This window comes from Planococcus citri, chromosome 5, assembly GCF_950023065.1.
Source record: "Planococcus citri chromosome 5, ihPlaCitr1.1, whole genome shotgun sequence".
In the NCBI taxonomy this organism is placed as follows: domain Eukaryota; kingdom Metazoa; phylum Arthropoda; class Insecta; order Hemiptera; family Pseudococcidae; genus Planococcus; species Planococcus citri.
In genome coordinates this window covers 50,876,527-50,898,372 of record NC_088681.1, presented here as the reverse complement: position 1 = coordinate 50,898,372, position 21,846 = coordinate 50,876,527, and the positions used below count along the sequence as shown (strand labels likewise).

Genomic DNA, 21,846 nt, shown 5'->3' with positions numbered 1-21,846 from the left:
AATAACGATAGTGAATAAAGTCGTCTAGCAGTTCACAAATTGAGCAAAAATAAAAACTTGGTGAAAGAAATTTCTTTGACCAAAAAATGAAAAAAACAAAAAATCCACGCCGCTAAGAGAGGATTTTTTATCAAGTCAATAGTACAATCTTGTTGGAAATCGGCCGAAATATGACAAAAATTTGCCAAAATTGCGAGCTTTGTCGTGGGGGTAACTATAATAATAAAATTATTTTTGCTTTGAAGCAGTACGTGAGATGTAGCATAGAATTGTCTTTCATTTTGGAAAAAAATAGTATTTTATCACTTAATCAGTTGTTGGAAAATGAAGATGGACATGAAGAGAAATTGTACATAAAAAAAAGTTAACAAAAATACACATTCATCTGCGAGTTCAGTGAGTTACTTCGTTTATGCTATGGATTTGTGTTGTTTTTCAAATCGTAAATAGGTAGGTATCCCAAATTTCAGCTTTCTAGATCATTTTGAGAACTTCTGAATTTTTTCCGGGAATTTACCCTATTTGCTGGTCAAAAGTTCATTTCTGAACCGACAAAACCAGGAATTCTACAAGAATAGCCAAAAGAGTCAAAAAAATGACATTTATCGTCAATTCATTGACAAATGGGGGGATGGGAGAGAGATTTTTTCACATGCCCGTCTACATATTGGTGAAATATTTAAAAAGTGCAAAAATATTCATTTTTAGGTTCCTGATTTGTTTAAAACGGCGGCGAAATATTTTCAATATGTTATGTTTCACTCTTAAAATTATAGCACGAAAATGACATTTCTCGTCAATCGTTGAGAAATTGAAGGGGAGGGGGATTTTTTCACATGTTCGTCTACACATTGGTAAAATATCTCAGAAGTGCAAACATTTTCATTTTTAAAGTTTTTGATGGTATTTTTGCAATAGGTAAGTGTAAAACTTTTGTTTTTTCCCTCAAAAATGAAAAAAAAACACCAGCCTACTTTTTTGTGAGAATTTTTTCAGAATTTTTACTCCTATAGATCATGGTTATATTTGAATTATAAGTTTTTAAATTGGTTTTTTAGGTTTTTGAGAGTGGCAACACTGATTTTGACATAATTTGTCAATTACCCGCTCAAGGTACTACAATTTGAAAAAAAGTTCAAAATTCTATATCACGTACAACCGGAGCAATTATCAAATGAAGTTTTCCATTTTCTACCATTTTGGAGAACTTTGAAGCTCGACAGCTCAGCCAAAAAAATCGAAAAAATGTCCGGTTTGCGTCATTCGTCATCGTTTGATGACCATTACACATGATTTGATTTTTAAAAAATCGAAGATCCCCACATGATCTGATTTTCAAAAGAATCGAAGACCACCTCGTGCAAAAATCCGCCGATTTGTCATGGAACGACGAACGACCCTGCTAGAATTGGAGACTTTGAGTTTGAAATGACTCCAAGGTTGTAGTTTTCGAGTTAGGCATTCGCATAGATCCAACTGACGACAATCAAGAAAATGAGTCGCTTGTAGTGTGTCGTGTTGAATGAATCAGAATTCCGATTTTCTCATGTGTTCTAGAATTTATGTTCGTTAAAAATTCATTATTGAATTCATAGGTAACTTATTGATATTGATACGCCTGGAATTTGGCGACAACTATGGTATTTGAAATACCTACCGTTGAAAGCCCGCCTTCACAGTTGAAAATAAAAATGAAGAAAGTTGCACTTTTTTATTCATAACATGTACCTACTTGATAGTTTTTTTTTTACATTTTTAAAAATCCAAAAATAACTTCGATTTTTGGAAGTTTGGTTACAATACAGGTTTGTTAAAACATACCTACAATTAGGATTTAAATTTTTTTTTTTTGAAACTAAAACGTGTCAAATCACGTGGTATGTCTGAAAAATAAGCCTACTTCTGTAAGAATTTAAATGGCGAAAAGAATACGTATCTATATTTTAAATAGTTTCAGGACGATGGTGCAACTGCCTCCATGTCAAAAATTCTAAAAAAGTTGGACGTGAAAATGTTTTTTTTTGCACTTTCAGAATTTTGAACCATCTTCTATGGAGAATTTGAACTTTTCAAAGTGGATTTCAAAGTCGACGTTGAGGTGCGAAAAAGGTGACAAAATTCAAGAGAATTGCCTACCACTAAGTACACTGAGAGAACTACATATTTAGTAGAATAATTAATGTAAAATTTAGTAAAATTGCCCTCTGGTTACTCTTTTTGTAAAATTTACGACGTTTTGTAGTATGTAGTTATCTACTGCTAAAAAATGTGAAAGAAAAGGTACTCTTTACTTAATTCTTCAGTAGCATGAACTATACACAGGTTTAGTAAATTTTACATATACGAGCACTACGAGCAGGTACCAACAAACAACTTTACTTAATTTCGCAATAATTTGTACAAAACTTTTTTCTCGGTGTATCCACCTATATTCTAGCTTTCTGTTGTAAAAAGTCCACAGGATACGATAAACCTCCATGAAAACCCCAATTCGGGAGGAGTGAAACACATATAGGGTTAGATTCCTACTGATCTAAAAAAATTATTTCAATCAATGAACAATAATGTATGCAGGTAGGTATAGATAACACTACTAGGTATTATTTATTACTCAAGTCAAAATTTCAAAAGACAAGTTGCAGGTTTATTTTCAACAATATTTATACAATAAGTATACACATAGGTAAGTACCATACAAAATATGCATTCGGGTAGGTAACGCGATTAAAATAATTACACATCAATAAAGGGCGTGTGAATAGCTACAATATTTGCATAGGATAGAGAATACGAAGAGATGATAGGCCAATCCTCTACCAATTCCCAGTCATTACATGAACCATTGAGACAATACAGTTCATTATTGATTACATACAATATTTGGCCAGTTTCATCCTGACTAATGATACAATATTCCTTACCTGAGTAACGGAAATTCATGTATGGCCTTGGCCATAAATCTATATTTTGCCAAGTTTCTTCCCGCTGATCGAATCGAAATAGTTGTTCCTCGAATAACGCAGCGAAACCATTATCGTTCAGATGTATCAGCTCACGAAGGACCCGATCATCATTACTGTGCGAATTCACCTGCAGTCTCGAATTAGGCACAGACATCCACGATTTTTGTTCAAAGTTGTATTCTTCGATGACAAAATCAGTTGTGGTGTTAGTTTGCGCTAATTTATACATCCTGTACAATTTCTTTCCATCGCATGCGAATCGCTGTCCATCTTTATCGAGCTCAGGTTCTGCAAATCTCATCCAGCGGTTCAATTCGAACGAATATTTAAAAATTTCACCGTCTTCGACACAGTTGTATATCTCGTTGCGACAATTCAGTAAAGTATATTTGTACCAGCAATCGTCACTCTTGGCCTTACAAAGTCGCACATCTGTTGCCAAAGAGAATAACTTTTTCGATGAAAAGTTGAAAACGTAAAAACCAGAAAATTTAGACTGACCACAAAGTAGAAATGCGTTATTGTTGATAATGCAGGCTGACATCGGATATATATACTTACGATTATCGAGTTTTTTACAAAAATGAAACGACTCAATTTCGTCCCAGTCTGAATCAAAAATTTTGAATAAATCGCCTTCCGTCTCCCATGTGATGAACGCCGGTTGCCGTGTTTTTTGCATTTTTGATTCATCTTTCGATAATACTGCAAAGGGCAGAACGGAAGTTGAAGTTGAAATTTCCCAAAGCTTCTCTTTGATAAAGTCTTGCGAGCAGTTGTTGAAATCTGCAGGGCTTGAGATAGGATAATCATCGCAGTCTACAAGACGATTTTGACTTATAGCGAAAGCGACTCGAGGAATGAGACGATATCGATTTTCCACATCATGCATTACCCATTTCGAACACATATCCAGAATTTCTAGTGGATCGTCGAGAAAAAATTCGATCGACGTTAATAAATTCTCCAGGCAATTGTAAGAAATCGAACAGAATAGTGAATTGTCCACGTTAGGCCATTTGATCATGTATTTGGCTAGGTAAACACTGTTTAGAGCTTCGCGAAACTCGATATTCCTGCGAGCAAAGTTCAACACTTCGACCATATCTTCGGATTCTATTCTGTATTTGTCACTCATTAACCCTTCTGCACATTCTTCGACTAATTTTTCTATTCTAAAGAACTCGCTCGCTTTTAAAAATTGCAAAATATTTTTATCCGTTAACTTTACACTGTCCAGATAAATGTAATCGATGATAAACTTGAATGATTCTCGATCAATCTTATCGGATAAGTCTATCTTGTTTTCTTCGCCGATTGGCAGCGTCATTGTCTTGAAAAGGTCTGCGAATTGTGGCAAGTTATCTATTTTTGGCCACGAGTCGACCAGATATTTGGATAAGAAGAATTGATTCAATGATTTGTATTCGATGTGTTCGTGAGTGAAATTCAACATTTCAACGACGTCTTCAGCGCACACGCCTTCGGAATTGCTCTTCATCCACTTCTCACACGAATTCTTCAAACTGTCAATTTTCAATTTATGGGCAGCTTTGAATAAACGAACAATCCCGCCAGATGTGAACTCATGTTTGCCCAATCTGTAGATACGATCGACTACAATATCAAATGTCGAGGAATCGATATCATCCATAAAATATATTTTATCTTTGCTCGGAGGGGTTGGTGGTGTACCCTCGGATTGGTCAGCTAACTCGGAACACTCTTTAGAAAACATTTCCGCGAAGTACAGTGACTCAGATTTCAGTACAGCTCGATGGAGTTTATATAGTTTTTCACCAGCTTTGATTGTGATGTCGTACAATTGGCCATTTCTCAGAAACACTTCTAGCTTTGAGTCCTTATTGGGAAAAATCCTATCGTGACCTTCACGTTCCTCTGACGATGAATCGCTAACAAACGAAATTTCATAATATTTTTCACCATATACTTCCAATTTCGGGTCGTCTGAAAACAAAACGAAGGGGTCAAATGTCAATAGTATGTTGTGAACAGAGGCGGGTGGAAGGGATGGGAGGGAGTCAGCTGAAAATCAGTTTTGGGTTAACAAAAGAACCTCCTAAAGAGTCTACCTCAGATCTAAACGAGACCTTAATTTTTCAAAAGAGCGTAGTCTGAAATATTCGTAACCAAAAATTAAGCCATCCAAGTAGATTTTTTGATTTATGGTCATTCCACGTCAATTGGACCAAGAAGTGGTAGGAGGGTTCAGCAATTTTTTTGAAATTTTTCCTGTGGAAAGACCTTCAGCAGGGATGACCAATTCGAAAAAATTCAATTTTCAATTTCCAACATCAAAAAAAGTTTAAAATGATTCAGTTGTCTTATTTTGGCCTCTTTCTGACGTACTTATTTCATGAAAAAGTTGATAAAAATTACACTCACAACAAAACAATAAAAATTCGTTCATTTTTTGAATCTTTTCGAATTTTAATTTTTTTGTGAGATCATTTCATCGAGTGAGAGGGTTTTTTCAACTTTTTCAACAGATACGTGAAAATAGGGGTCAAATGGGTCAACTTCACCTATCAGAACTTTTTTTCATGTTTTAAATAAAAAAATCGCATTTTTTTGCAAACTTAAAATTTTTTAAAATCAACTTTGCAACATGTTACCAGCCCAATTTTTTTAATATGTTGTTCAGCATGAAAAGTTGTCCATAATATATTTTTTTCAGAATTTTTGAGAGTTGGAACGATATGAAAACTACGTTTTGAAACTTTTTGAGCTAATTTTTTGTATGAAAAAAAGTGGCAACACTGATTTTCATGATATCACCAAAAAGCCTTTCAAAACCCCCCAACTATGGGAAAATGTTCCATTTTGTTAGGTATCGCGGTTATCGAGTAATCAACCGCTGAAATGGATGATATTTTAGGTTTACTGAAAACTTTGACACCCCCTGGCTGCCTTTATAAATGGGCTAGAGGGCTGTGATTTGCGCCATTGGTCATCCCTTCTGAATGTCTTTACACAGGAAAAATTTCAAAAAAATTGCCGAACCCCCCCCCCTACCATTTCTTGGTTCAATTAACGTGGAATGACCCTTATGGCGAATTGTTAAAACTTTAAAATTAGTTGCTTTTGGCGAATTACTTTTTTCAAAAAAAAAATTTAATGTGTACCTACTTATGATGTAAAAATTTTGTGAAAGTTAGTTCCCACACTGATATGAACTCCAAAATTACGCTGAAGGCTCCAGGATTATTAATAGGGGCGTTTTTTTGTTTCTTTTTCGGTTTAAATTTCTTGGGAGTTTTGCAAATTTATTTTTCATTTGCAGGCGAATAAATAGCAAAAAGGCCTACGTACGTGAAATATTACGTATTTACTTACCAACAGTATGGCTAATTCCTCCTGGATACGTGAGAAATTTGTAAAAATATCTTGAAACTTTATCCACATTCGTAGACTTATCGATGGCTGGCAACCGTAAATCAGTATCATCGTAAGAGAGCTTATTTGGACAGGAAGATCTGAACCTGGCAGCATTTACGAGCTTTATCATGCGAGGTAAACGATTTTCTAAATCGTGACAGATCCACTTGGAACAAACTTCACTTAGCGCGTGCTTTTGATTTGTGTATGTTTCTTTATTAGAACGAGAATATTGTTGAGCAATTACGTGAATATAATGATCGAACGGAAGTCTTAGATATTCATCTAGATCTTGTAACTTTAGCATATGTATAGACAGGTGTTCATAAACCACTGACAATAAACCCTGGAAATTTCCAGTTTCCGTGATGAAATCATATAATTTGAATATTTCATGAGCAAACGGACGGCCATTCGAGCGCGAACATAACCTTTCGTCCAGAATTTCTCGATAAGCATCCTCGTGAATGTCCATTTGAAGATAATCCATAGCCATCAACAACGATGCAAAATTATCGTCATCTACGACGTCTTCCAATTTTTTTCCATAAATGATATCAACCGCGGCGGAAAATGTATCGGTGTCCATCAGTGGGATTTCTATCAAGTCGCAGTTCCTATCTCGGTAATCTTCGGTGAATAGTTTTTCAAAATATCTCGATTTTAAAGCCAATCGTAACCGATCGAGGTAATAAATATCTTCGTCGACCTTGATCAGGACATCTTTGAATTGACTTCTGATCAAATTATTCGGTTTCTGATGATCAGCTGTTGCCTGGTTTGAATTTTCAGTGTCCATGATTCGGATTCAGATTTCTGTGAAAAACAAATTTATTTTCATTAGGTTTCTATATTGCTGCTTAAAACTTTACGCACTTTTAAACGGATACAACGTTTTCAAAATTTTTAATCAAGGTACGAAATCGCTGGACAAAAATATATTTTCAAACTGAAATACACATATTTTAGAAAAATTGTGTGTAACAGGCCATGAGGCCACCAACAAGCACCAATCTCGAGCATTATTGTTGTGCTGACGTTAATTTCCACAGATTTTACATCGTTTTTTGGAAAACGGTAATTTTTAAAAAACTGCTGGATGTTCCAAAATGACTATATACCATCTTGAATCGACCCAACATGTTGAAATTCAGACGCAAACAGAATTTCGGCTTACCAATTTTACATAAATTAAGTATTTTTAGTGATATTTTGTGAAAATTTCAAGTTTCAAAAATCATTCTGAAGGCTCCAGAACTGCTCGAAACGGTTCAAAACCATATCCAAGCGATTTGGCGAGTTGAAAATAAAATATATCCCAAATTTCAGCTTTCTAGATCTTTTCAGCTTCTAACATTTTGAGAATTTCGGGATTTTTTTCTATAATTTACCATATTTGGTGTCGCTGGTTAAAAATTCATTGTTGAACCGACAAACATGGGATTTTGTAATAATAGCCAAAAGTGGCCAAGAAGGTGGCCGATGGCCGAAGAATGAACACTGGGAAGAATTATAAGCATTGAGAAACTCATTTCGACCATTCCAGTGCAATTAAAAAATTCCTGAAGAAAGGTCGCAGGGTTATTAAAATTTATAATTACCATCAAAATTAGTTATCTTGAAACTAGAACGTGTCAATTCACGTGGTAGGTATCCCCGAAAAACAAGCCTACTTCTGTACTTAAGCATTTAAATGGCGAAAAGAAAAAGTCGGTAAGTATATTTTAAATGTTTTCAAGACGGTGGTGGATCATTCCACGTCAATTCAAGCAAGAAGCGGTAAGGAAGATCCGAGACTTTTTTTGAAATTTTTCCTGTGGAAAGACCTTCTGAAGCGATGACCAATGGCACAAATAGCAGCCCTCTAGCCCCTTTTTGAAGGCTGCTAAGGGGTGTCAAAGTTTTCAGTGAACTTGAAATATCATCCATTTTAGCAGTGGATTACTCGATAACCGCGATACCTACCAAAATGGAACTTTTTCCAATAGTTGGGGGATGTGAAAGAATTTTTGGTGATATAAAAATCAGTGTTGCCACTTTTTTCATACGAAAAATTAGCTCGAAAAGTTTCAAAACGTAGTTTTCATATCGTTTCGACTCTCAAAAATTCTGAAAAAAATATATTATGGACAACTTTTCATGAAAAAATTCTATTTCAAATTCTGCAAACATCAAAAAAAGTTTAAATTCATTCAGTTGTCTTATTTTGACCTCTTTCTGACGTATGTATTTCATGAAAAAGTTGATTAAATTACACTCATGGCAAAAAATTAAAATTCGTTTATTTTTTCAAATTTACTCAGAATTTTGATTTTTTTGTGATGAGTTCATTTCATCCGAGTGAAATGGTACAAAATTGATGAGAATTACCTACCACCAAGTACACTGAGAGAGATGTTCAGAAGAAATATTACTGTAAAATTTTGTAAAGTTGCCCTCTGGTAGTCTGGTTAGGTGCCCTTTTTGCAAAATTTACTGTATTTTATATGTAGTAAATGCTACATATGTATGTACCTACTAAAAAATTTAGTAGAAAACAAGTTTCAAATTTATTTCCAACAATATTCACACACTTAGGTAGGTAAGTATAAAACATGCATTCAATGATCTATGTAGGTAGCTAATTAATTATGAAACTGTATGCGACTAAAATAATTACACGTAAATAGAGGGTGTGTGAATTGCTTCGATATCTTCATAAGAAAGAGTATATTCCTTTATGAGTTCCCAGCTATTATATAAATCATCGAGACAATACACTAAATTATCAATTACTAACAACATTTGACCAGTTTCATTCTGACCAATGGTACAATATTTATCTGGGGAATTGTGATCATTGTATGGCCATAAATCGATATTTCGCCAACTTTCTTCCTGCGGATCGAATCGAAATAGCTGTTGTCCTTCGAATAACGCGGCGAAACCATTATTATCGTTCAAATGTATCAGATCAGGAAGCATCCAAGTATCATCATCATCAACATCATCATCGTCATGGGGCAAATTCACCTGCAGTCTCGAATTAGGCACAGAAATCCACGATTTTTGCTCAAAGCTGTATTCTTCCATGATAAAATCGGTTGTGGGGCCAGTTTGCGCTATTTTACACATCCTGTACAATTTCTCTCCGTCGCATGCGAATCGAAATCCACCTTTATCCAGCTCGGGTTTTGCAAATCTCATCCAGCGGTTCAACTCGAACGAATATTTAAAAATTTCACCGTCTTCGAGACAGTTGTATATTTCGTTACGACAATTCAGTAATGTATATTGGCACCAGTAATGACTCTTGGTCTTGCAAAGTCGCACATCTGATGCTAAAGAGAATAACTTTTTCGATAATAAGTTAAAAACGTAAAAACCAGAACAGTTAGAATGACCACGAAGTAGAAATAGGTTATCGTTGATCACGCAGGCTGACATTGGATATAAATATTTGAAGTTACTGGTACGAGTATTTTTACGAAAAACAAACGAATCGATTTCGTCCCAATTTGAATCAAAAATTTTAAATACTCCACCTTCCGTCTCCCGTGTGATGAACACTGGAAGCCTTGTTTTTCGCATTTTTGATTCATCTATCGATAATACTGCAAAGGGTAGAACAGAAGTTGAAGCTAGAATTTCCCATAGCTTCTCTTTGATGGAGTCTTGCGAGCAGTTGTTGAAATCAGCAGGGCTTGGGATAGGATAATCATCGCAATCTACAATATGATTTTGACTTATAGCGAAAGCGATTCGAGAAATAAGACAATATCGATTTTCCACATCATGCATTACCCATTTCGAACACATATCCAGAATTTCGAGTGGATCATCGAGAAGAAATTCGGGCGACGTTAATAAATTCTCCAGGCAATTGTAAGAAATCGAACAGAACAGCGAGTTGTCCACATTAGGCCATTTGATCATGTATTTGGCTAGGTAAACGCTGTTTAGAGCTTCGCGAAACTCGATATTCCTGCGAGCGAAATTCAACACTTCGACCACATCTATCACATCTTCGGATTTTATTCTGTCTTGGTGAAGCATTAACACTAATGCGCATCTTTCAACTAATTTTTTTATTCTAAAGAACTCGGTCGCTATCAAAAATTTCAACAAATTGTGATACTCTACAAATACAGTGTTTAGAAACATGTAATCGACGATCAACTTGAATGTTTCTTGATCAGTCTTATCAGATATGTCTACCGTATTGTCTTCGCCGATTTGCAGCCCGATTGCCTTGAAAAGGTCTGAGAATTGTAGCAAGTTGTCTATTTTTGGCCACGAGTCGATCACATATTTGGTCAAGAAAAATTCATGCAGTGATCTATATTTGAAGTTCTCGCGAGTAAAATTCAACAATTCAACGACATCTTCAGCACACACGGCTCTAGAATGGCTCATCATCCAGTTCTCACACGAATTCATCAAGCTGCCAATTTTTAATTTATGTGCTGCTTTGAATAAACGAACAATCCCGACAGATGTGAACTCTGTCTGTTTTCGCAATTTGTAGATACGATCGACTACACTATCAAACGATGGGGAATCGATATCATCGATAAAATATATTTTATCCTTGCTCGGAGGGGTTGGTGGTGTACCCTCACATTGTGCAGCCAACACAGAGAACTCTTTAGAAAAGATTTCCTTGAAATACATACATTCATATTTCAATACAGCTCGATGGAGTTTATACAGTTTTTCACCAGCTTTGACTGTGATGTCGTACAAGTGGCCATTTCTCAGAAACGCTTCTAGCTTTGAGTCTTTATTGGGAACAATCCAATCGTGAGGGTCACCTTCATCTGGAAATAAATTATCAAGCCACGTTAAGCCAGAACAGTTTCCATCCACATGACGATAGAGATGTTGGTATTTTTCATCTTCATATACTTCCGATCTTAATTCATCTGAAAAGAAAACAAATGAACCAAATGTCAATTGCATGTTGATAGCAGCAGGTCAAATCGAATTTTTCTTGGAAGGAAGGGGTGGAAGAAAATCAGATGAAAATTAGTTTTGAGCTGTCAAAAGAACTCCCTAAAGAGTGCACCTCACAGATTTGAACGAGACCATGGTTTATTAAAAGAGCACGGGCTTAAATCTCGTCAACCAAAACTTCAGCAGCCCAAGTTGATTTTTTCGATTTTTGGCAAATTTTTAAAACTTAAAAATTGATTACTTTTGGCAATTTACTTTTTTTTCAAAAAAAAAAAACAAAAAACGAACAAACAAAAATCCCACTAGGACTTAATACGTGAGCATGAATTGCCGAAAATGGTGAATTTGGAATTTTGTTCTAAGGGGTTTCAGACCATAGGGTAATTCCACGTCAATTCGACCGAGAAGTGGTAGGGGGGTTGCGATTTTTTAAAAAATTTTCCCGTGGAAAGACCTTCCGAATGGATGACCAAAAGCGTAAATCGCAGTCCTCTAGCCCTTTTTTAAAGGCTGCTAGGGGGTGACAAAGTTTTCAGTGAACTTTAAATATCATCCATTTCAGCAGTGGATAACTCGATAACCGCGATACCTACCAAAATTAAACTTTTTCCAATAGTTAGGGGTTTTGAAAGGCTTTTTGATGATATCATGAAAATTGGTGTAGCCACTTTTTTTTGTATGAAAAATTAGCTTGAAAAGTTTCAAAACGTTATAGTTTTCATATCGTTCCGACTCTCAAAAATTCTGAAAAAAATATACTTATTATGGACAACTTTTCATGCTAAATAACATATCAGAAACATGGGGTGGAATAATTTCGTTAAGTCGATTTAAAAAAATCGAAAGTTTGCGAAAAAAATGCGATTTTTGATTTAAAACATGAAAAAAAGTTTTGATTAGTGAAGTTGACCGATTTGACCCTCAATTTTTACGTATATCCGTTGAAAAAGTATAAAAAGCTTTTTCACTGGAAGAAATGAAGTAATCACAAAAAAATCAAAATTCTAAAAGATCAAAAAAATTACCGAATTTTAATTTTTTTGCTATGAGTGTGATTCTTAATTTCTTATCAACTTTTTCATGAAATACATACGTCAGAAAGAGGTCAAAATAAGACAACTGAATAAATTCAAACTTTTTTTTGGTGTTTGGAATTGAAAATTGAATTTTTTCGAATTTTGATTTCTTGTGATGAGTTTATTTCATCGAGTGAAAGGGTTATTTCAACTTTTTCAACGGGTACGGAAAAATATGGGTCAAATTGGTCATCTCCACCAGTCAGAACTTTTTTTCATGTTTTAAATCAAAAAATCACATTTTTTCACAAACTTTCAATTTTTTTAAATCGACTTCACGAAATAACGCCATCCCAATTTCCTAGTACATATGTTGTTCAGCGTGAAAAGTTGGCCATAATAAATATTTTTTTCAGAATTTCTGAGAGTCGGAACGATATGAAAACTACGTTTTGAAACATTTCGAGCTAATTTTTCATACGAAAAAAAGTGGCAACACCGATTTTTATGATATCACCAAAAAACCTTTCAAATCCCTTCGGAAGTCTTTCCACAGGAAAAATTTCAAAAAAATCGCCCACCCCCCTTACCACTTCTTGGTAAAATTGAAGTGGAATGACCCCATATCATTCTAAAAAGATATGCCCTCCATAAGTTGAAATAAATTACAGATGTTGCAGAAATCAGAACAAGGCTTCTTAATCATTTCTTGGAGTTCTAGGATTACCATAATCGGATTTCGCAGTATCTTCTCTGCATTTCATTTTGAAAAAAAGTGGCAACTGAGGTACTCTAAAGGTTAAAATTTAACAGGCATTTTTTTCGGATGAAATTCTTCGAGAGTTTTGCAAATTAATTTTTCAATTGCAAGTGAGTAAATAATATACAGGCCCACGCGAAATATTAAGCATATTGTATATGTAATGTACTCGTACTTACCAACAGTTTGAATAATTTCTCCAGTATATGTGAAGAATTTGTAAAAATATCTTGAAACTTTATCTACATTCGTAGACTGATCGATGGCTGGCAACCGTAAATTAGTATCGTCGTAAGAGAGCTTATTAGGACAGGAAGATCTGAACCTGGCAGCATTTACGAGCTTTATCATGCATGGTAAACGATTTTCTATATCGTGACAGATCCACTTGCCACAAACTTCATTTAACGCGTGTTTTTGATTGGTGTGTATTTCTTCATTAGATCGAAAATCTTGTTGAGCAATTATGTGAATATAATGATCGAACGGAATTGATAGATATTCATCGTGATCTTGTAACTCAAGCATATGTAGAGACAGGTGTTGAAGAACAACTGGCAATAAACTCTGGTAATTTCCAGTTTCCGTGATGAAACTGTATAATCTGAATATTTCAGCAGTAATGGGACGGTTCAAAAAGCGCGAACATAACCGTGTCGACAGAACTCCTCGATAAGAATCTTCGTCAATGCCCACTTGCAGATATTCCATGGCCATCAATAAAGATGCATAATTGTCGTCATTAATGACGTCTATCAATTCTTCTCCATAAATGATATCAACCACAGTGGAAAAAGTATCGGTGTCTATCACTGGGATTTCAATTAAGTCGCAGTTCCCATCTCTATAACCTCCGGTGAATAGTTTTTCAAAATATCCCGATTTTAAAGCTAATCGTAGCCGATCCAAGTAATAAATATCTTCGTCTACTTTGACCATGATATCTTTGAACTGACTTCTGATCAATTTTTTCGGTTTCTGATGACCTGCTGTTGTCTCGTTTGAATTTCCAGTGTCCATGATTCAGATTCAGGTTTCTACGAAAGATAAATAAAACCTCATTAGGTACCTGCATCAGGCGACGCGCTAGAGTTGCCCCCCCGCCCTCCCACGGTTTTCGAACCGTAGGTGGCGGCAAGGCAACACCGCAGAGTAATATTATCAAACTATTTTGGACAGTTTTGGACACCACGCGAATGCAATTTTCTCTAAAAATATGAACTTATTTAAAAAAGTAAGAAGACCAATGTTTTTATTTTTTAAAAACCTTTCAGAAAATATATATATGTAACAATTGTTATACGACAAACATTTGCAAAGTGTCAAGCATCATTTTGGCAGTGTCAAGCAGCATTTTCGCTGTTTTTTTACTAATTTTCTTCCTACACACTCAACTCAATACCGAGAGATTGGTCGAACCAAATTTTATGAAATTTGAAATGTAGACTCCATTCATCATCTGTTATACAGTATAACAAAAAAATTGTCAAAATCTTGAAAATTCAACCTTCACTCCCTCATTTGGCCCACTATAAATGTTAAAAATGTGTTGAAAATATCAAAAGGAGCTAGCTCTATCTTCAAAGCATATATATTTAAAATTTCAGCTTTTTCTGATTTGTAGTTTTTGCTGTAAGTAGCCTTGTCTAAAGATTCAATTTTTCATGTATTGAATCATGAAATCAGTGTTGTCCCATATTGAACCAAAAAACATTGAACTGCTAGCTGAACATGCATATATTGCTAGGCATTTTATTTGGAATACCGGATTTCTTCCGGATGAAGAATTTTTTTTTTATTTTTGTATTAGAAAATATAAAAATTCATCATTATCACCCCTAATTTAATAAAAAAATTGAACAGAAATAAATTTTAAAAAAATTAGACAGAGGTATTTTGATGACGACGACGTCGACGATCTCATAGTCTCTCTCTCAGTCTCTCAGGTACATAGCATAGCACACAGCACACAGCGACCAGTTAAAACTACCGCACGAATTTCACATAGATTTTTCATCTTTGCTTTTTTTATACGAAAAAAAATCGAGTCGTTAGTTTACACACATCAAAAATATATGTTACAATAGGTTTACAATTTCATTTTTGGTAACCATAAGTCTGCATTATCTTATGAATACGAAAAAAAAATTTATGATATCCCCAAAAAAATCTTTTAAAAGAATTCTTACCCCCGCCCACCCACTTGAGGGATATTCATGACCTTAAAAATTAACAGAAAACATTTCGGTAAATACCTTTCTTAAAAAAAAAAAAAAAAAAAAAAAAATGAAAAAAGATAAAAATTTCAATATAAAATTTACTGATATAAAGAGAGTGTGACCCCGCCATTTAAGGCATTACAAAATTATTTAATTATGAATATTTATTTTAATAATGTAATTCAGTAAAATAATGACTGCATAAATGATGAATTTAATGCCAAAGAAAATAAAACAATTTTTATAATTTGATTGATAAAAATATATATGATTCAAATTTGTTATGTGTAGAAAAATCTACATTAATATTTTCTAATAAAAAAAATAAAATTAAAAAAAGGGCGGACAAAAGCCTTAACAGTTTATTATAACTTAATTCATGAGACAAAATAATAAAATTCAATCTAATATACAGGTATAAAAAATGAGGAATCGGCTTTTGTCCGCCCTTTTTTTAATTTTATTTTTTTTTATTAGAAAATATTAATGTAGATTTTTCTACACATAACAAATTTGAATCATATATATTTTTATCAATCAAATTATAAAAATTGTTTTATTTTCTTTGGCATTAAATTCATCATTTATGCAGTCATTATTTTACTGAATTACATTATTAAAATAAATATTCATAATTAAATAATTTTGTAATGCCTTAAATGGCGGGGTCACACTCTCTTTATATCAGTAAATTTTATATTGAAATTTTTATCTTTTTTCATTTTTTTTTTTTTTTTTTTTTTTAAGAAAGGTATTTACCGAAATGTTTTCTGTTAATTTTTAAGGTCATGAATATCCCTCAAGTGGGTGGGCGGGGGTAAGAATTCTTTTAAAAGATTTTTTTGGGGATAAATATATTGCTTGAAATACACGTAGAATGTGTACCTATGTATTTCATAGTTTACATATCATCACTGACTTATATGTGATTGAAGATGCTGGTTCTAATTTTGAAATCGACTTGGCCTCAAAATCAAAATTGTGTCTCCAAGAGTGGTCCTGGGTCTCATAATTTCAAAACATACATTAGGGAATTCAATTATAGGTTTTTAAAAGCACTGATTTCGATTCTGAAGTCCATAAAAGTAGATCCCAAAATCAAAATAAAACCTTCAAGACTAAACTTTGTGTGTGAAAATTTATTTTACACAAAAAGTAATGTTTTGTGAGTTCTGATATTGATTCTGAAACTCATTTACGTTATACCCACTTAAAAAGACAAAATCAAAATTGAGTCTCTTCGAAGGTACCTTGAGGTTTCAAAACGACCAGAAACCACCTTTAGTCGACTCAGCATGTTGAAATTAAGGTGCAAGGAGGATTTAGGCCTACCAAATGTTTATTTGAAGATACGATGGAAGTTTCAAGTTTTCAAAAATCTGCTGGCGGCACGCGGCATCGAATTGCCCAGAACGGTTCGATCCCTTTAAGCTTTTTGGATCAATCACTATAGTTAATCATTTTTATTTATTCTCATTTTTGGCTCAAATTTAATTTCCAAAAATTCACTAATGCACTATGGGCACATGAAATTTGGCAGCTGATATATTTTTGCATACTCTTTCGATCAAGCTTTGACCGGTTCAACAAATTTTGAGCTAGTTGGGATAGTACCTCTCGTTACAGTTGGAACATTTTACTGGAATTTCGATCTAGCTTTGACCGGTTCAATAAATTTTGAGCGAATTGGGATAGTACCTCTCGTTACAGTGGGAACATTTTTCTGGATTGGAAAATAATTACACTTCATGAAAGCTAGTATCTACTTAAATAAAAAATCGAAGGTTTCTAATTCTGCTGAAATTGTAATGTTTTTATCTAAGTAATAGACAGTAATTTTAACCATTTAAGTCAAGTCACCCGGAGGCCCGAAGTGAGGTCAGGAGTTCCCAAAATGATGCGATTCAATTTCATTTAGATAAATTGCTTCCTAGAACGTGGAGAAAATCGTGCTGTTTTTATGGATGAGCCGCTAAATTATAATTTCCCTGGCCTGCTTCGCAAAATTTGTCCAAAACCTTGGATCCAGCCAGACCTGAATATTGTCCTTAGCAGATTCAATCAGGTGTTTCTCATTAGATCTGATTCGGTCTACACAAATCTAATCCAATCATTTTCCATGGAGTTGTTCGATATGTTTCTAATCTCCTTGTCAGAGATACTTACTTACGAAGGAATCTTTACAACTCGTCAACTCCAATCGAGCAAAAATTCTGCTAACTGAAAGAACATCACTGACACACTGCCCCAAACCATAAAACCAAATTTTCAACTGTCGAAGTTGATTTTTCAATAATTTTTAAAAAATCTGAAACTCAGTTTATGCGCTAAAGTGACCCCCCCCCTTTGAATCGAGTTTGGAGCAGTATTGTAAGAGATTCGAAATAGCTGGAGGAAAGTAAATTTTTGCTAGAGGCCCCAGATCGTCCAGAAAATGGTTGAAATCGATTCGAGCGATCGTCTTTAAATGGTCGAAAATTTGTCAACAAATTTGTCGCAAAAATTGACAAAGTGATTTTTTTAAAATTTTGATGAAATTTTCAACTAGTAAAAAAATACATGTTTTGGACTCGTCGAAATGGAATCACCCTCTTGTTTTTGGATCAGTACTATATTGTGAGCGATTTGAAATTACTAAGTAAAGTCAATTGTTGCTGCAGGCTCCAGATCAGTCTGATAATGGTTGAAATCGATTCGGGTGGTCGACTCCAAGAAACAGACAAAGTTTTGAGCAATTTTTTCGTTTCAGAATTTTTTTTTCAAATTTGAGATTTTTCAACTCGTAAAAATTAAACGCTTTCAACCCAGTCACCTCGGATTTGAGGTTCACACCTTGTGATAGGATTGAATTTTCAGTGTCGATGTCGTGTTGAAGAACGAGATTTTCTTATGCGTTCTGGAATTGTATATTTATATTGATACGCCAAGAATTTTGCGACAATGACTTGAAGGGTGGTGCTCATTCAGAATGTAGACGAACTTCTGTGAAGAATTTCAACTTTTCAGAATGGATTGCAAAATCAACGTTGAGGTGTGAAAAATGTGACAAAATTCAAGAAAATTATCTACCAGTAACCAATATTACCCATACCTTCATTCAAACTTTCTATATCATAGTCAATCGGTTGTACTTAAACAGTCAACATGATAAGATAAACCCCCCTAAAAAACAGATTTTGAGAGGTAGCCCCTCCTGGAGTACGGAGGGAAAACGCGTCTATGTGCTCGAAAATCATCATTTGGAAGTAGGTAGGTCAATAAAACGATAAATGGCACAAAAATCAGAATAATCCCAGAAAAAGAGATGTCTTTCACTAAGTGAAACATACTTAGATACATGCTGATCTCTAAAAATTATTTCAATCAATGAAAAATAATGTACTCGTATATGCACGTAAGTAAATAACTACCTACTGAATTGTAGATAAAAACGATTCAGTAAAAATTTCAAAAAACAAGTTGCAGGTTTATTTTCTACGATATTTTTACACATAGGGTAGGTATAAAATATCTATACATTCAAGTAGGTACCTATTAATTATGAAACTACGCGATCAAAATACATAATTACATTTGGATAGAGGGTGCGTGAATAGCTTCAATATTTGAAAAGGGTAAAGAATAGGGGCTAGGCCATCTCGCTATCAATTTCCAGCTATTATATGAAGGATCGAGACAATACAATAAATTGTTGGTTACAAACAATATTTGACCATTCTCTTTCTGACCAATGATAGTATAATATCTTCCAGGCAAATTTGAGGCATTGTACGGCCAGAAATCTATATTTCGCCAAGTTTCTTCCTGCTGATCAAATCGAAATAGTTGTCCTTCGAATACCGCAGCGAAACCATTATCATTCAAATGTATCAGCTCATGAAAGACCCAATTATCATCATCATCATCATTATCATCATCATCATCAGTATTATCATCATCATCATCGTCATCATCATCATCATCAAAATCATCGTCATAATCATTACGCAGCGAATTCACCTGCAGTCTCGAATTGGGCATAGAAATCCACGATTTTTGCTCAAAATTGTATTCTTCCATAATAAAATCGGTTGTGGTATCAGTTTGCGATATTTTACACATCCTGTACAATTTCTTTCCGTCGCTTGCGAATCGCAATCCATCTTTATCAGGCTCAGGTTCTGCAAATCTCATCCAGCGGTTCAATTTCAACGAATATTTAAAAATTTCGCCGTCTTCGGCGCAGTTGTATATTTCGTTGCGACAATTAAGCAAAGTATATCTAATCTTGGTCTTACAAAGTCGCACATCTGTTGCCAAAGAGAATAACTTTTTCTTCGATAAATTAAAAACATGAAAATCACAACATGTAGACCGACCAGAAAGTAGAAATATGTTATCGTTGATGATGCAGGCTGACATTGCACTTGAATCTTCAAACTCATACCTATCGGTATTTAATTTACGAAAACTAAACGAATCAATTTCGTCCCAATTCGAATCAAAAACTTTGAATAATTCACATTCCATCTTCCATGAGATAAACACTGGTAGCGTAGTTTTTTGCATGTTTGATTCATCATTCGATAATACTGCAAAGGGGAGAACAGAAGTTGAAGCTAAAATATCCCATAGCTTCTCTTTGATGCAGTCTTGCGAGCAGTTGTTGAAATCAGCAGGGCTTGGGATAGGATAATCATCGCAATATACAAGATGATTTTGACTTATAGCGAAAGCGATTCGAGCAATAAGACAATATCGATTTTCCACATCATGCATTACCCATTTCGAACAGATATCCAGAATTTCAAATGGATCGTCGAGAAAAAATTCGGGCGTCGTTAATAAATTCTCCAGACAATCGTAAGAAATCGAACAGAACAGTGAAATGTCCACATGAGGCCATTTGATCATGTATTTGGCAAGGAAAACACTGTTTAGAATTTCGCGATACTCGATATTCCTGCGAGCAAAGTTCAACACTTCGGCCACATATATCTCATCTTCAGATTTTCTGGTGCGTTGCCTAAACAATATAAATGCTGCGCATCTTCTTACTAATTTTTCTATTCTAAAAATCTCGGTCGCTTTCAAAAATTGCAAAATATTCCCATCATCTACCTTTACACTGTCCAGATACATGTAATCGACGATCAACTTAAATGTTTCTTGATCAACCTTATCGGACAAGTCTACCTTGTTTTCTTCGCCGATCGGCAGCTCGATTGCCTCGAAAAGGTCTGCGAATTGTGGCAAGTTGTCTATTTTTGGCCACGAGTCGACCACATACTTGGATAAGAACAATTGATTCAATGATTTGTACTCGACATGTTCGCGAGTGAAATTCAACATTTCGATGACATCTTCAGCGCAAACGCCTTCGGAATTGCTCTTCATCCACTTCTCACACGATTTCTTCAAACTGACAATTTTCAATTTATGGACTGCTTTGAATAAACGAACAATGCCCCCAGATGTGAACTCCGCCTGTTTTCGCAATTTGTAAATATGATCGACTACAATATCAAACGATGGGGAATCGATATCATCCATAAAATATATTTTATCCTTGCTCGGAGGGATTGGTGGTGTACCCGCAGATTGTGCAGCTAACTCAGAGCACTCTTTAGAAAACATTGCCTCGAAGTACAATGACTCACATTTCAATACAACTCGATGAAGTTTATACAGTTTTTCACCGGCTTCGATGGTGATGTCGTACAAGAGGCGATTTCTCAGAAACGATTCTAGCTTTGTGTTCTTATCGGGAACAATCCAGTCGTGATGTTCACGTTCCTCTGAAAAACTATCGAACAAATCATCTAAGCTACCGATGATGTGAATGTATTTACCGCGCGTATCTTGATGGAGGTGTTGGTATTTTTCATCTTCGTATACTTCCAATTTTGGTTCATCTGAAAACAAAACGAAAAGGTCAAATGAGCATGTTGAGAGCTGAGGCGATCGAATCGAATTTTTCTCGAGAGCAAGGGATGGGAAGGGGTCAGATGAGAATCAGTTTTGAGCTGATAAAAGAAACCTCTAATGTAGTCCATCTCAGATTTGACCAATGCCTCGACGATTTAAAAGATCGGGGTGTGAAAACCTCGCAATCAAATTTTGAGCAACCAGGTTGATTTTCGATTTTTGACGAATTTTTAAAATTTTTAAATTTGACTGCTTTTGGCAAGTTTCGTTTTTCTTTTCAAAAAAGAAATGTATAGGACCTACCTATTTATTGAGTAAAAATTGTAAACATTAGTCCCAGCACTAGCATGAACTCGAAAATCACGCTGAAAACTCCAGAATTAACGGAAAATGTGAAATCCGGTTCAAGGTATGTAGTTGATACCTATTGGTTTCAGGATTAATTTCCATCACTTTCATGGAATAAGTTGGTATACATTTTTTGAAAAGAAACCATAAATCGCCGAAAATGGTAAATTTTGAATTTTGGCCATAGGGGTTTCAGACCCCCTTTCTAAAAAATTATGCCCTCCCATAGTTGAAAATTACAGAACGAGGCTTCTCAATCATTCCTTGAAGGTCTTGAGGACAAAGTAATGGTGGTTGAG

At 34.7% G+C, this 21,846-nt stretch overlaps 1 protein-coding gene across 5 annotated transcripts in view; it reads right to left on the bottom strand.

Annotated features, from left to right (window-relative positions):
- LOC135849170 (uncharacterized) overlaps window positions 1–21,846 on the bottom strand; it is a 91,184-nt gene that overhangs the window by 6,028 nt on the left and 63,310 nt on the right. For 2 of the 5 annotated variants that reach the window (XM_065369444.1, XM_065369445.1), the window contains exon 3: window positions 18,738–21,186. The exons of 1 other annotated variant lie outside the window; for it this stretch is intronic. In XM_065369444.1, coding sequence (XP_065225516.1) covers window positions 18,860–21,186 — 2,327 coding nt within the window. In that variant the 3' untranslated portion in view covers window positions 18,738–18,859. Of the gene's footprint in view, window positions 1–2,499; window positions 4,932–6,320; window positions 7,179–8,802; window positions 11,267–13,252; window positions 14,111–18,737; window positions 21,187–21,846 lie in introns of those variants that run through there. 2 more of the 5 variants (XM_065369452.1, XM_065369450.1) reach the window with 2 other exon arrangements.